The sequence below is a fragment of the Squalius cephalus genome (assembly GCF_949319135.1).
Source record: "Squalius cephalus genome assembly, contig: scaffold_100, whole genome shotgun sequence".
Taxonomy (NCBI): domain Eukaryota; kingdom Metazoa; phylum Chordata; class Actinopteri; order Cypriniformes; family Leuciscidae; genus Squalius; species Squalius cephalus.
Genome location: NW_027645800.1, coordinates 26,941 through 42,653, shown reverse-complemented (window position 1 = coordinate 42,653; position 15,713 = coordinate 26,941). Strand labels below are relative to the sequence as shown.

General features: G+C 37.2%; 1 protein-coding gene across 7 annotated transcripts; it reads left to right on the top strand.

The window, feature by feature from the left end:
* Nucleotides 1–548: 548 nt before the first annotated feature.
* Nucleotides 549–14,038, top strand: LOC307154233 (GTPase IMAP family member 4-like). Of its 7 annotated transcripts, none has more exons than XM_079899001.1 (7): nucleotides 549–836; nucleotides 4,057–4,093; nucleotides 4,236–4,298; nucleotides 4,427–4,465; nucleotides 4,696–5,703; nucleotides 8,398–8,472; nucleotides 11,402–14,038. In XM_079899001.1, the coding sequence occupies exons 3-7, from the start codon at nucleotides 4,283–4,285 to the stop codon at nucleotides 11,578–11,580; spliced, it is 1,317 nt and encodes a 438-aa protein (XP_079755127.1). In that variant the 5' UTR covers nucleotides 549–836; nucleotides 4,057–4,093; nucleotides 4,236–4,282; the 3' UTR covers nucleotides 11,581–14,038. The 7 variants fall into 7 exon arrangements, with proteins under 7 accessions (XP_079755127.1, XP_079755129.1, XP_079755132.1 ...); XM_079899003.1 differs by having other exon boundaries at nucleotides 549–840; nucleotides 4,054–4,093; XM_079899006.1 differs by having other exon boundaries at nucleotides 8,401–8,472; nucleotides 11,402–14,031.
* Nucleotides 14,039–15,713: the final 1,675 nt, after the last annotated feature.

The window sequence follows — 15,713 nt, the reverse complement described above, 5'->3', positions numbered from 1 at the left end:
CAGAGCAATACATGAATAAATACATTTATAAATGAATAAATGTATAAATAAATAAATGTAGACATAAATACATATATACATAAATACATGTGGAAATAAATTAAAGTGGAAATAAATATATTAAAAAATAAATGTGGAAAAATATATAGTTATACATAAATAGGGAAATAAAAGTATAAATAGTCATTTATTTTTGTTTTGTTTTACATTTCTTTGCATATTTTTTTATGTATTTATTCATTTTTAATTTCTGCAGGTTTGGTCTTCCATAGAGAAAGGAGCTGTAAAAATATATTGAGATGGTCTATACTTATACCGCAAATATATATTCTTAAGGACATCAAAACCTAAAATAAAACTTCAGAAAGGTGTACAATATGGGACCTTTAAATATTATGAGTAAAACAATGAATGGGCAAAAGTTATGGTGAAATATTTTGTGTCACGTCATGACACAAAGGTTATAAAGGTTACACGCTGAGGATATAAAACATGATCTCTTCCTCTGTCTAGGTCTATTGTTACTATTTCTGTCTGTAGAATGAGTCACGTGACTGAGAAGAACACAGGAAAGAGAGAGATGGGTGGTGTGCAATGGGGTTTCTTTACAGACATGAACAAACAGACGATAAAGTAATCTCCAATTCACTGCTAGCCTATTGGTATTAATAGATTTAATCCATATATAATACTTCTCAAAGACTTTTAGATGTTATCCAATCTCTCATCAGTTTGCTGACATAAGGGGGAACTTTCCTTCAGCAATCTGTGATGCTTCCTGTTTTGTGAAAACATACACAAACAGCAGCTCAAACTCACTTCGACGGAAAGCTAATGTAGGTAAATATAATTCTGTTGTCTTACTTTTAATATCTGCAAGTTTAATTTACTTTATATGATTCATGAATGATTCATTTATATGATTTGATAAATTGAAAGACTGCATTTTGAAAGCAAAAATATCTTGACAAGCATGTCTCTTTTCTACTTAAAGGAATACTCCACTTTAAAAGTTGCAAGTGCTTTTAATGATTATTTTGTATCATCTGTTAAAGAATTGGCTATGCATTTTGCCATTCCCTCTTTGTCCTCACGTGTTCTTTCTTCAACATCTGATCAGTTCTCATTTTCTGAGATCTCACAGAACGAGGTGATACAAACATTACACCTGCTCAAAAATTCCCATGCCCGTGATATTTATGGTTTAACCCTCTGGGGTCCTTCGTTTAACAGTCACACTTGGGACCTTCGGGTCCAAATGGAACCGGAGGGCGGAATTAATATATATAAAAAGAAATCATAATTTTTTTTTTTTTACTTGTTTTTTATAATATTTTTTCTTTTTTACTTTTTGGTGTTTTGAGATAATTTTATAATTTATAATTAATATTTATGCAATAATTATGACCCATTTTTTCCCATTGAATATAATAGAATTTTTTTATATATACATAATTTTTATTTTATTTTTATTAAAGCTGTATTTCATTTTAGAGTCAAGCCTAGGCCTCATGAAAGCAATTTTTTAAATGAGATGGGCGCCAACTGGTGGACACACTGAGCATTTTTATCACGCAATAGCACATTTTTACCACTAGTGGATTTACAGCTCTCTGTAGAAAGGCTTGCGAATCTAGTGATTTTTGCCTGAACAGATTTAGTCTGTTTTGTACTCTTGATGTTTTAGAGATTCACCCCTTCACTGTTGAGTCCTTTTTTTCTGCATCCTGGCTGATTTGTAGATTGTATGCACAAAAAAACTCTGTGTTTTCATATTTTTGACAATTTCCCATTCATTTCCTATGGGGGTCATTTTTGACCAAAGAGCAGAAGTGTGATGACCACTTAGCATGCTTGGATCATGACCTCAATATTTTTTGTGTGTTCACATACCTAATACCATAAAAGTCACCTAGTTTCGTAACATTCCAATGAAGCTGTGCTTTTTAAAAATTCAAAACAGATTTTTGTAATCTGAATTTATTAGTGTGTATGTGTATAAAAGTGTGTTTGTGTGTGTGTGTGTGTGTGTGTGTGTGTGTGTGGATTTGTCTGTTTTGCACTCTTGATGTTTTAGAGATTCACCCCTTCACTGTTGAGTCCTTTTTTTCTGCATCCTGGCTGATTTGTAGATTGTATGCACAAAAAAAAAACTGTGTTTTCATATTTTTGACAATTTCCCATTCATTTCCTATGGGGGTCATTTTTAACCAAAGAGCAGAAGTGTGATGACCACTTAGCATGCTTGGATCATGACCTCAATATTTTTTGTGTGTTCACATACCTAATACCATAAAAGTCACCTAGTTTCGTAACATTACGATGAAGGTGTGATTTTTAAAAATTCTAAACAGATCTTTGTAATCTGAATTTATTAGTGTGTATGTGTATAAAAGTGTGTTTGTGTGTGTGTGTGTGTGTGTGTGTGTGGATGTGTCTGTTTTGCACTCTTGATGTTTTATAGATTAACCCCTTCACTGTTGTGTGCTTTTTTTCTGGATCGTGGCTGATTTGTAGATTGTACGCACAAAAAAACTCTGTATTGTCACATTTTTGCCAATTTCCCATTCATTTCCTATGGCGGGTCCATTTGGACCCGAAGGTCCTGAGTGTGACTATTTTTTTTACAACCACTTAGACTATTCAAATCCTGTCCCCAATTTTTTTGGGTGTTCATATACCAAGTACCAACAAAGTCACCAAATTTCGGACCATTCCGATGAAGCTATGATTTTTTACATTTTTTTATTTAAACGCTTCGGGTCCATTTGGACCCGAAGGACCCCAGAGGGTTAAATACCTTATTTTTAAAGCCTTATACCTCTCTGTCTGCATTTAACCAATCTTTGTATCAGGCTTTCTATCTTCCCTTCTAACCGGAAAACAGCACAAATTACTCCAATTTTTAAATCTGATGATCACACCCTTGTTTCAAATTACAGACCTATTGCAATACTTCCAGCAATGTCTAAGTTGCTGGAAAAAGTATTGCATAACCAGCTAAGTTCTTACCTTGAAACTAATAACTGGCTCAGTGATTGTCAACAGGTTTTCGTGCTAAGAGATCAACCATGTCGGCGTTACTCTTCACTGAACAAATATGTGATATCTTAACAAAGGTCACATTGCTGGAGCTATTTTTAGTGATTTCCGTAAAGCCTTCGACACAGTGAACTACCAGATCTTGCTAAACAAACTTCACTCATTTGAATTGTCTCCATCTGTGATAGAAATGCTCTCTTCTTATTTGACGAACAGGTTGCAGACTGTCAAAATTAATCATGTTATATCCCAACCTTTAGCTTGTGACATGGGTGTTCCGCAAGGCAGTATTCTTGGACCCTTATTATTTCTTTTATACATCAACGATTTTCCTCGAGTGTGTAAACACTCAAAATGTTTACTGTACGCTGATAATACTGTGATTTTTCTCTCTGATGCAAATCCTAATGTCATAAATTCCAAACTATCATCTGATCTTCACCTCATACATGATTGGTTGACAAAGAATCATCTGACCATCAATGTAAAGAAAACTGAATGTATGTATTTTCATTCACCAAGAAAAAGTTTTTCTTTTACTGATTTTATTACTTTTGCAAATCAAGATCTTGTTGTCACAAAAACCTACTGTACAACTACCATGGTTTGCTACTTTATTCACACCTTACATATCGGAAAGACAATTCTAAATTAACAAAAAATTTGAATCAGAAACTCTATGTGTATAATAAGATTAGATCCTATCTTTCCTTTTCAGTCTCTGAAACCTTGCATGCCATTGTGTTCTCAACAATGTACTGTCTTCCAATCTGGTCTTTAACCACTAAGGACATTACTGAACCAATAGCACGACTATATTACCGAGCACTTAAGATCCACAGTAATCTACCAAGGTGGTCTCATCATTGCAGTGCGCTCACACGCACAAATGCTTTGGAATGGTCAAATGCATTGACTTCCATAGTAGGAAAAATATATACTATGGAAGTCAATGAGACCAGAAACTGTCTGGTTACTGACATTCTTCTAAATATCTTCCTTTCTGTTCAGCAGAAGAAAGAAATTCATACAGGTTTGAAACAACATGAGGGTGAGTATATGATGACAGAATTTTCATTTTCATCATTTAAAGTGGAGTATCCCTGTATGGGGATAATATTTTCAGAAATAGAAGAAATATTTTCAGCTCTGATATTTCTATAATCCTTGATTCTAAAAAAAAAATGTATTAGGAAATGTATGAACTGAAGCAATCGAGACCCTGACTGAAACATGACAAATGGGAAATAAAACATGTAAGTTGTGTGTTCTAAATAAATATACAGGCTTTATATCTTTATAACAATAAATATTTCCCTGTGAATCTTTGATTTGAGTGTCTATACTGAATGATAATTTATACATTTTATAAATATTTTTTTAGCACGAGAGGATAAGGTGCACTTGTTAGAGGATGATGAAGGTGAGATTATGAAAGTGTATTTAGATTTATTATTATTTAAGAAATGTCTTTGCAATACAAATTACATCCAGACATATTGACCCAGACCTGTGTGCGTGTGTGTGTGTATGTGCGTGTGTGTGTGTGTGTTTGTAAAGATATTTTGCTTAACATATTTTTAGTAATAGCACTTTTAATCTATCAAAATATTACTCACAAAACAAATACACTGCATATACTTTCTTTTTCAGAAAATAAGCCTGTTTTTGAGGAGCTTAAACTTGTGCTAATTGGAAGTCATGATGTTGGAAAAAACTCCATTGGTAATGCTATCTTTAGGAAAAAAGTCTTCACATGCTGGAATGTTCGTAAACATGTCGACATTAAGGAGACTCGTATAGTATCAGGAAGACTGATCCATCTGACTCGCACTCCAGGCTGGAAAGAAGATTTGCATAGTCCACAGAAAACCAGAAGTGAAATTGTTCACTGTGTGCAGTCCTTATATGATACTGGCCATCACGCGGTCCTCTTGGCTCTTAAAGTGAACTCTAAACTGCCGGAGTCGACCATCAGCACCCTAGAGAATTTTCTTACTGTTCAGCTGTGGGATCATACTATAGTGATCTTCACACATGGAGAAAAACTGGATGGTTACACCATTGAGGATTATATCAGACGTCAGCGGCTTCAGCCTTTAATTGACAAATGTGGACAAAGATATTTTGTCATCCAAAAAAACAACTGCAAACAGATTACTGAGACAATTGAAGATCTCATTATCGAGAAGAATCCAGCATGTTGTTTTAAACCTAATGATCAGATAAAGGTTGAGAAATTACTGTCATACTTGAAAGATCTTGTTAAGAGGGTCAAACATAAAATCGCCTTAATACAAAATAATGGCTTTATTAAAGAGTCAAAGCTTGCAGAGATTGAAAGACTAAAATCCATCATTCGGGAAAAAGAGAGGGAGATAGAGAGGTTACAATCAATAAATGCAAGAACTCAAGATCCTGCCCTGATTGTCCTACAAAGAAGATTTGCAGAACTGGAAGAAAAACGTCTTATGGAAAACAAAGAAAAGGATACTGAGATAAAAGAATTGAGAAAAGAGATACAAATGCTGCGAGAAAAAGATAGAGATTGGAGAACACATGATGAGGCACATGTAGGCTATCGTAGTAAACTCAGTCAAGACGTCACAAAGAGGAAAGATGAACCCACTGAAATGCAATTATATAATCTTTCTTCAAATGGTAAGTATGAAGATAATTCAAATGTAATTGTTCAAAAGTATGTTAATTGATTAATGCAGTACATCGGCGCATATAGGGGGGGAAGTTAGGACAATTCCAAGGGCCCCTGACTGACAGGGGCCCCAACAAATAGGAAAAACTATTATTAAATTTAAAAACTGTATTATGTTATACACTATATAAACCATCACCATTGTGTATATTTTAAATAATGATAAAATGAATGATGTCTTTGATTTTACTTATTTTGGCAATACAAGTTAAATATCCCCATTGACCAAAAAGTAAACATTTATATTGACCGACCACACCCCTGTATCTGCATGAAATGGTTTGGTCCTGCCTTAGCGTGCGCGGTGTTAGAAGGACCAAGAGGCGAAACTCAGTAGAACGTTCCATTGCAACAAATGCACCCATGCGCAGAGCTGCAGCTCCGCCATCTTGGACTGAACACAACACAGCTGTCATAGAATTGAACGATACCGGTTCTAATTCAAAAGCGGTTAAGGGAACTAAATAGTAGTTTCTAGTTTTTAATATCTCTATAGCAGACATCCCAAGTCTCCCGCATATTGATAGCAGCTCCCTGATGCCCACAAATTAGCTAAAATCTCCCGGAATCTAGAGCGAGCGAGCAAGAGCGCGCAGCTCCAAACCGTGTAGAGCACACGGCAGAAAGGGTGAGGGAGCGAGAGATATATCAACATATCAAATTAAAATGTGGAACACAACTTGTTCAGATTTTTTGCTTTCATTTTCTTGCAGTTATAGAGCAAAATATATTTTGCAATATATATATTTTATATAAATTATTTTATTTTTAAATTTGTACATTAATAAACTCAAACTTATATAACTTATATAACTTTTTTTCTGTTTAACTTTCATAATTTATTTCACTTCAACAATAATCTGGCAAATATCTTCTTTAAAACAAGTCTATATTCCAAAGCATTCTTGAATTACAACCATTTAAGTTTGGAGTGATTTCCATTAGGGGTGTGAACCGACACTGGTCTCACGGTTCGGTTCGATTACGATTATCATGTCATCGATTCAGTTCAATTCGATATCACGATGCATTGCGATGCACTGCATCCTCAATTTGAAATTTTACTTCAAAAGTGATGTGTGCGCGTCTGTGCGTGTGCTCGCCTGTTCGGGAAGTCGCAGTGACAGAAACAGTGACATTCCAGACAGTTTAAGTTTCAAGGGAGTAAAGCTTGTTTATGCCATTAAGAAAAGGAAAATCTGTCAAATAAATTTTGTTTTAAAGAAATGTTCATTTAAAAGCAGCGCTCATTAATTGGTGTATTATGTTACCATTTAAAGATGCGCTCATCAACCGTCGCCGAATCCGCTGTTGAAGGTGACGATCATCCATTTATAATCACGCGTAACACAGAATAATTGTAAATTTGACCATCGGGAAAATTATTGGGGCGGGTGGATGATTTATTTTTGGCTGCGGATTCGGCGTTGGAGCTCATCCGCTTACTCTAAAGCAGTCAGACTCTGCCAGGCGTTAACAGCTCGGGGTGAAAACGGCTAACGTGGTTTATTCTATTTGTGCGTGACATGAGCGCACACAGCGTGTGTCTTCTGCAGGTCGTGCTTACCAGGTTGTTCATAAAAGGCGAAATGTGCCCAGATGTAGGCTTTTAAAGTAGTTGGAGCATTTTTAATTACTCGCACTCGCGTCTCGCCTACCTGTGCCATTGTATGCTACCGCAACAAATGACGTCAGAAAAGCGTCAGTACATTTATAATCGGTTATGGTCTATTACTGAACCGATACCGAATCGTCCTCGTCTGCATCGCGATGCATCGTAGAAACGATTAATTTTTACACCCCTAATTTCCATGTTTATGCGGGGGGAAAAAATAGTTAAAGGGTTAATTTAGTGACAACAATGAATTAATAAAGAGGTAATCTGCCAGGTTAGGTGTTCATATCTTAAAATATGCGATTTAAAAAGCCCATTTCGAGTCTTGACTCAATTTCGACCAAATACATAACGTTAGCAAACTGTTACTGCGATTATGGGATAGCTTACATTAACGTTACAGCACCTGTTATCGTTGACGTTAGCTCACTTTAACGTTAATGAAAACCTTTTCTACTTTACCTCTCTGGACCTTTGGGGAATCTATGAAATGCTAGTTGATTGGTTGTACACTGGTAGTCGTTGCAGTTGATGGCAGAACACTGTTTTCTTTGTTTCCAATTATTTCCAGACATAATGTTAATGCTGTATACGGTAGTTGTGCTGCTAACGGTATTCAGTCCAAAATGGCGACAGCAGCGCCATCTAGCGATTGTTGTCAAAAGTGCAATGAAGTTTTGCCTCTTGATACTTCTATACTATTTGGTTTAAGTTGCAGACAGTCAGTCGATGCGCCAGAAACACATAGACCACAATGTTGCATTGTAAAAGAAAATCTGGTTTTCAAAAAAGGAAAGAGAGAAAAGAGAGAGGGAAGACAAAAGAAAGGGTGTCAATCTGTAACCCAGTTTTTCACCAAGAAAGGTGGGTAGCCTTTAGTCTGTGAGTGGTATTAAACTGTTGTCCATAGTGAAATAAGCTAGCTAGCTGCAGGCTAGTGTTAGCCTACATTTCATCAACATTTAATCAGTGCAGGGAAAAGTTTAGGAAGATATCCATATTAAATCATTGTCCCTGCCCCTTTTAGCAGACTTAACAACAGAGGAGTCAGCAGCACCCCAGTCTCCCCATAACTGCACCCCTCCCTGTCCCAGTGAAGAAGGTGAGCAACACTGTGGTAATGACTTAGCATCATTCCAGGGAGTCTGTGTGGGGTTCTCTGACTGTCTCTCTTGCTCTTTTTACCATAACAAAAAAGAAAATGAAAAATTTATTAATGACAGAAATCAAACACAAATTATTTTCTCACATAATGACCATTATGACATAAAACAACAACAACCTCCTGTCTGTACTGGATGCAGTTAGCTTACCTCAAACCTGCATGTAAGTAACAGACAATATTAAAATAATCCAGTTTGATGCATTCATTTAGACTGAATTTTGGCCATTAAATGACATCTATAGATACAGGGCCCTATCTTGCACCCAGCGCAATTGACTTTGTACACCGACGCATGTATCATTCCTATTTTGCACCCGCGCACAGCGGACTTTTTCCTCCACAGACGCACGTCGGTAAACTAGGGAATACACTTGCGCTCCCCGGGGCGGTTCAGCGAAGCGAGGAAAGAGGAGGCGTGTTCCGGCGCAAACATTCCCTGGTGCTATTTTGCAGGTTTAAAAAACAATTCCGCCACTGACCAGGAAAAACCTAGTCTAAAGTCAGTGGCGCGTTGCGCATGCTTGGCCATAATCAATGTAGCGTGTGCACAACGCACATACACTTTGATTCTCTGATCTACACAGAAGCAGCAGTTCTCATTTTTGCAAATCATACATTATTACAATAGATAGATAGATAGATAGACAGTTTATTATAAAAACATAAATCTAGCTTACACATTTACCCAAATGATTATACGCCTGTTTAACCGAAGCTAATCTGGGTGTGTTTCTCCATCCCCAACGTCACTTCTCTGTGTTTTATGGCCGTGACGAGAACGTCGGTCTCCTCGGCTGTGAACCGCTCCTGCAAATCCGCCGTTATAATAGCAATCCGCCATGGAACAAGCACACCTGCTCTTAAAGGGAATGTGAGATGACGCTCTGATTGGTTTATTTCACGTTACGCCCAAACCACACCTATGAATAATGAAGCTACTTCAGACCAACACATTTTAGATTGCGTCGGGTGCAAGAGTAATTTATCCCGCCGGGAAAATAGCAACAGCGCCAAGACCCGCCCACAAAGTTACTTGCGCTTGATACCTGCGTTTCAGATCACAGACTTTAATTATTCCCATCATTCCAAACCTCAAAACCTATTGATTTAGTGATCACTTGATCTGTTTTGTAGCACCATAATAACCCTGATGTGGAAATTCCTTTCCCTACACGTCAACTATTTTGTTGTTGGCATATATAATGTGCAGTTAAGTTAAAAAATCTTAATGTAAAAAATGTTTTGAGATGATGTTAATTCATTTTAATTAAAAAGTTAATATATATTTAGGTTTTTTCTTTTTTCTTTTTTTTTTAAATCTGTCATTAATTTTACAATAAAAATACATTGAGACTGTAAAGGATTGCCTTAAGGACATTTTTATGGTGGCTTTTAATCTTGCATCAAATAGTGAACTGCATACTGTTATGAATTGGAGGACGCAGAAGGATCCATTTGCAGCTTTTATTGAAGGGACGTCAAACAGGCAGGGGTCAGAGAACAGCAAACAGGGAAATCAGAGATCAACACAGAGAGAGTAGTCAGGTAACAGGCAGAAGATCAGGGCAGGCAGCAAGAGACAATAATCCAAAGGCAAGTCAAGACAGGCAGCAAGCAGGCAGAATTGAGATAACAATCCGAGGTCGGCAACTAGATCAGTAGGATAGGGTAAACACTCAGAAATTACAGGCCGTGGCGTGGCAATACTTCACAGTGATCTTCTGTTTGAGTGTGGTTTATATGGAGTGTCTGAATGAGATGCAGGTGAGTGCGCAATCAGTCCCAGGTATGAAGCATTATGGGAATTGTAGTTTTGTGAAGTGATCAGTCTGGTGTGGAGTGCCCTCTGGTGACTCTCAGAGGCACTCCAGCTGGTGATCGTTACACATACTGTATGCAGACATGCATTTACAAATCACCAGCAGTAAATTGTGCTAGTACTAGTATTGAACTACAAGAAGCAAGACAGTTGCAAGCCTTTGATTAGAGTTATGTAAAGCTTTTGATGGGACAGTTAGGTCCTAGAGATGTGGTGACAACAGCTGCGCAAAGGGGGTCCAAATAGATTTTTTTGTCATGGGGCCCAAATTTCCTGGCGGCGCCCCTGATGCAGTAATCACACATTCATGATTATCGGATAAAGGAGAGATAGCGTGGAAAACCCTTCAGCCACCTTTTCAATATTTCCATCAAATAGACTGGAAGTCATTCATTTCCATTGGAGATATACATTGTAAAAAAGATCAGTTCATTTTAAGATCAGTTGATGTCTTAAATTTTTAAGTATAATCAAATTTACTGTACAAGTCATTTCAACTTAAATTATATCAAACTTACTTAAATCGAGTTGAATCTCAAAGAACTTTAAACAAAAAAAGTTTAAACATATGTTGCCATGATTGACTGATTTTTTGTTTTGTTTACAGTGCACAAATATGTAGCGATCATATGCATATGCAGACTTATGCAAAACCAAATATGTGATGCATCTGCTTCTTTATTTTTTACGTATCTCAAATTGTGAAAGACTGAATGGGAGGGACAATGGAGAATCAGTTTCACCCATGAATTGACACCTTACCTTAAATTCCAAACCTTAAATTCATTGCAAGTCTTTGGGATGTATTTGGGAGACTTTACAGAGTGCTCCACTCTTGCATTGTCAGTACAAGATCTTAAACCAAAAATGTATGCACCTCTTGAGAGAAATAACATCACAACATTTATTTCCATCAAGAGGTGCATCAATTTTTGGTCTTGCCGAACATATAAAATGCTTGAAACATAATAATGACTACAATAATGATCCAATCGTATTTATGCAAATTAATATATAATTTCTTCTCATATGATCACATTTTCTCAGGCTCAGCTCTACGCAACTGGAGTGACACTCTTCTTGATATCTTGTGTGAGCTTTCTGATGATGAATTGAAGAAAATGAAATACTACATGTGCTATAATGACAAATACAGAATAACCAAGAGTTCATTGCAAGGAACAGACAGAGTTGATCTAGCAAAACTAATGCTAAAACGGGGATAAACGACGGTTAGTGCTGAAGACAAGAGACCTCATGAAGAAAATCTCTCGTAATGATGATGTCATGATAGAGCTGTTTACACCTGTCTTGAAGGAAATTGAGGAAACATGGTGATCATCAGCTATCATACAGTCATCATTTCTTTCTCAAAGAGGACTGCTTCATTTTTGTCATTCCAAATAATGAGACATTTCTTTTCCACATCATGGAAATCTCACACTTCATTGAAATGAGACACTGGAATATTTGTATGTTAGAAGAACCCACAGAACCATGACATTTTCCTAATGATTAGTTCCTTCCCATCCTCATTCTATAAAGATTTTAAAAACATGCATTGTTTAGTTGTTCAACTGCACTGACTTCAGGAAATTTCTACCATTTAAAGTATTTAAACCATTTAAAGTAAATGTTAATGTAAATTGTAAAATGTAGTGTTACTTTTGGTCCTCTAGCGGTTGAACAACAAAGCTGCATGCATTTTGTGGAATAACTTTGTTTTGGTTGTGTTGCTCATACAGCATTTCCTTCAGTTGTTGCCATCTCCGAAAAGCCAAGCTAATGTTGATTCTGGTTTTATTTACGAGCTTAGAGATTAGAGATGTATCTGCTCTTTGCCAACCTTTCTCACTCATTGTGAAACTAACCTCTGCCACTTCCACACCAGACACGTGTCAAAGTAGCCTCTCACTTTTCTCTCTTTACAGATATGACGATCAGGGGTGAAAGTAACGAATTACAACTACTCACGTCACTGTAATTATGTCGGTTTTTTTTTGGGGGGGGGGGGGGGGTTACTTGTACTTTTAGGAGGATATTTTTAAATCTGTAATTTTACTTGTACTTGAGTAGCCTACAAATTAAGCTAAGTAATCTACGTCACTACTTGTAAAATCACAATCTGTTACTGAGTACACCAACTATTTGAATACATATTCAAATCTTTGAGCGTCATTTCGGTAGTCAGATATCCGTTCGCAAACGGACCAATAAAAACCCTGATATTTGGACTGAAAAAGCACCCACTGCAGCAGATTCAGGAGAGTTGATCATAACCGCACAATGAAGGAGCTCATGAAAGCTCTCATGAGCTCTTGAGTGATTTATGAAATGAGGGTTACTTCATGGTAGTGTTGTCAAATATATAGATATTTCGAAACATAGTGACATGTAAATATCTGACACTGTTCCGTCTTTATCTTTAATAATCATAAAATAAATAAACGCACGATGAAAGTAAAGCCAGCAGCCCCTCACTGACGACTGCCACACACACATAGTAAAACATAAACAAAACACAACGTAAAGTCCAGGCCAGGGGCCTCATGTACAAAGACTTGCGTTGAATTCATACTAAAACATTGCGTACGGACAAAGCTGTAAATGTGCATACGCACAAAAAAACCCAGATGTATGAATCTCTGCGTACAAAGGATCCCACGCATATTCTCTTTGTACATACCAATTAACGTAAAATTGAGCGCACATGCACGAGCACAACGCCCCCCCCCAGTCTAGAATATTCCCATAAGGCTCGTGTGACAATATATGTCAATTATTTTATAAATTGCAAATTAATAGCAATGCTTCCCACGGTTGATGGTGCGATAGACTTGTAGAACAATTCGTTGTGTAATGTTTGCAACTTCACTTCATTGCCTGTAAGAGTCGCCAACGGACAAAACAATGAGAAATGTACGTATATGCCAGACATGAAATTGGCGTGGAGGAACGCACATTCTCGCGTTAATTTCACTGTTAGTACAACCAACCGTGAGCGTGAAAGCTGGCGTACGCAAAGTTTTTGTGCGTACGCAAGATTTATACATGAGGCCCCTGGTCCTTTCTCGTCTTTCATTGTCGTTGCTCCTCCTTTTATGCTTCCGAAGCTTCTCTGTGAGAGAATGATCTTTCAGCTGATGCTGTTGTAACAGGAATTGTGAAAAACAGTTTCAGTAGTTTTTGCACTTCTGATAGTAATGTTTTTGAACCAGCAATGGTATTCATAGCCTCTCTGATGAATCCTACTGATATGCCAGACTTATCTTGAATGATGTCTTGATAATGTCTGGCAACATGCTCAACTGCACATCAATTCCAAAGTCAAAATCCACCGCATACAAAGACGTTATAGAAGGCTGGAGAGTCACCTCTTCCCCAGAAGAAGCTGTGAAAAGGTGTTTCTCCAAGTCCACCAGTACCTTAAAGTCTTTCTGATCAAAACAACAACCAAGTTTGCAATTCATTAAGTCAAAGACTTCAAAATACTGTTGTGTGTAATATTCTGAAGGACTTTGAAATTCATGCTCGTTGTTTCCGGCAAATTTTTGGGGCAATTTCTGTTGCCATGGCAACCTGGGAGAGTCAGTCAAATCCTTGGAGGCCTCTGTCACTGATGTAAATAAAAGCTTGAAATGGATCATGAGACCTTTGCTGTTGAATAAAACTTTGTGTGATCGTAACTGCAGTTTGAGCATCTTGTAGTGTCATGTCAGTTGTTTGTAATATCTTGGATAACTGGATAACAAGAGACAGACCGAATCATTTACATTTATGCATTTGGCAGATGCTTTTATCCAAAGCGACTTACATTGCATTTCAAGGCACATTTACATTCTTATCAGTTCTTATTTATTAGTCCAGTTATTTACCACAGAAACACGTGGTAAATCTTTGTAGGTGGACCAAAATGCCTGCAGCTTTCCTACCGCATTCATCATGGGATTCTTCTGTGATTTCTGTCATTAGGGTTACCAGAACAGAATAGTTGTCTGATTGATATCACTGCAGCAGTGCGTACAGTCCATCACGTTGGACAGAGGGTTCTCAGGTTTTGAATGTTGGGTCTCATTTCATTTTTTAATGCATGGTTTCGTTTTGGAGACTGTTTGATCAAGTGAGTCACTTCTTGCACAATATCCAATGCATCTCGTATCAGCTTACAATTTTTCCCAGCATCTTGAAGGCAGGCATAAGTTCAAGCAATCTGTTAAACAGTGCACATGTAGGCTACATATATCTGTACTGTGTTGTCTCTATGGACCTCTGTGTCTTGATTAAAGTTGATATATATATATATATATATATATACTGTATATATATACTGCTATAACTTATCAAGTGAACTGCCTCAAGTAAACCGTCCCGAGTGTTCTGTTTTGAGTGTTCTGTGTTTTGAGTTCTGTCTTGAGTGTTTTCTGATTTGAGTGTTTTCTATTTTGAGTGTTATGTCTCGAGTGAACCGTCTTGAGTGAACCGTCTCGAGTGAACTGCCTGGAGTGAACCGTCTCGAGTGAACTGCCTGGAGTGAACCGTCTCGAGTGAACTGCCTGGAGTGAACCGTCTCGAGTGAACTGTTCAAGTGCACTGTTTTCAGTAAATTCTGTTCTCAGTGATATGCTTTGAGGTTCTTTTGTTTGTCTCCTGTTTATTTTTTTAACCCTCTGGGGTCTAAGCTGTTTTTGGGGTCCTTGAGATGTTCTGACATGCCCTGACATTTGTGCTTTTTTCAGTTATTTATAAACATGTTAATGGCAAAGGTGTAAATTCACTCTATGGAATTAGTTTCCATTGTTATGCTGATGACACTCAAATCTATATTTCATCACGGCCAGATGAAAACGCTAAATTATCCAAACTGACAGAGTGTGTTAAAGATATAAAAGATTGGATGACGCGTAATTTTCTTTTATTAAATCCAGACAAGACAGAGGTAATAGTTATCGGTTCAAAAAACTGCCCACAAAACCTCTCACAATACAACTTTAACATAGTAGGATGTCCTGTTACTTTATCCTCTACAAGACCTGGGCCCGGTTCCCTGATAACGCTCACTCTTAGCGCGCTAAGAAGACTCGAAAGATATGTCTTACCAAAATTGTTTATGTTCCTAAGTGTGTTCCCCGAACTATACCTTAGAAAGCTGCTTAAGATATACCTTCTTACGTGCGACGTTACCGGGTGCTGTCCGTGGCGATGGTGCTGAATTGGTTGATATCGATGACTCGAGAATCAATTATTCTCTCGTGCAGAGGCTGTTTATGTGAGAAAGTGGTGTTCTTTAATAAAGAAGCACTTCAGAAATAGTTGAAATTACATTTATTAAGACTATTGGAAATTATAAAAAATTATCCAA

Coding starts and splice junctions, on each gene's coding strand:
- LOC307154233 (XM_079899001.1), top strand. Junction 4,466..4,695: donor CTTGTTAGAGGATGATGAAG/GTGAGATTATGA, acceptor TTTCTTTTTCAG/AAAATAAGCCTGTTTTTGAG. Junction 8,473..11,401: donor TCCCTGTCCCAGTGAAGAAG/GTGAGCAACACT, acceptor ACATTTTCTCAG/GCTCAGCTCTACGCAACTGG.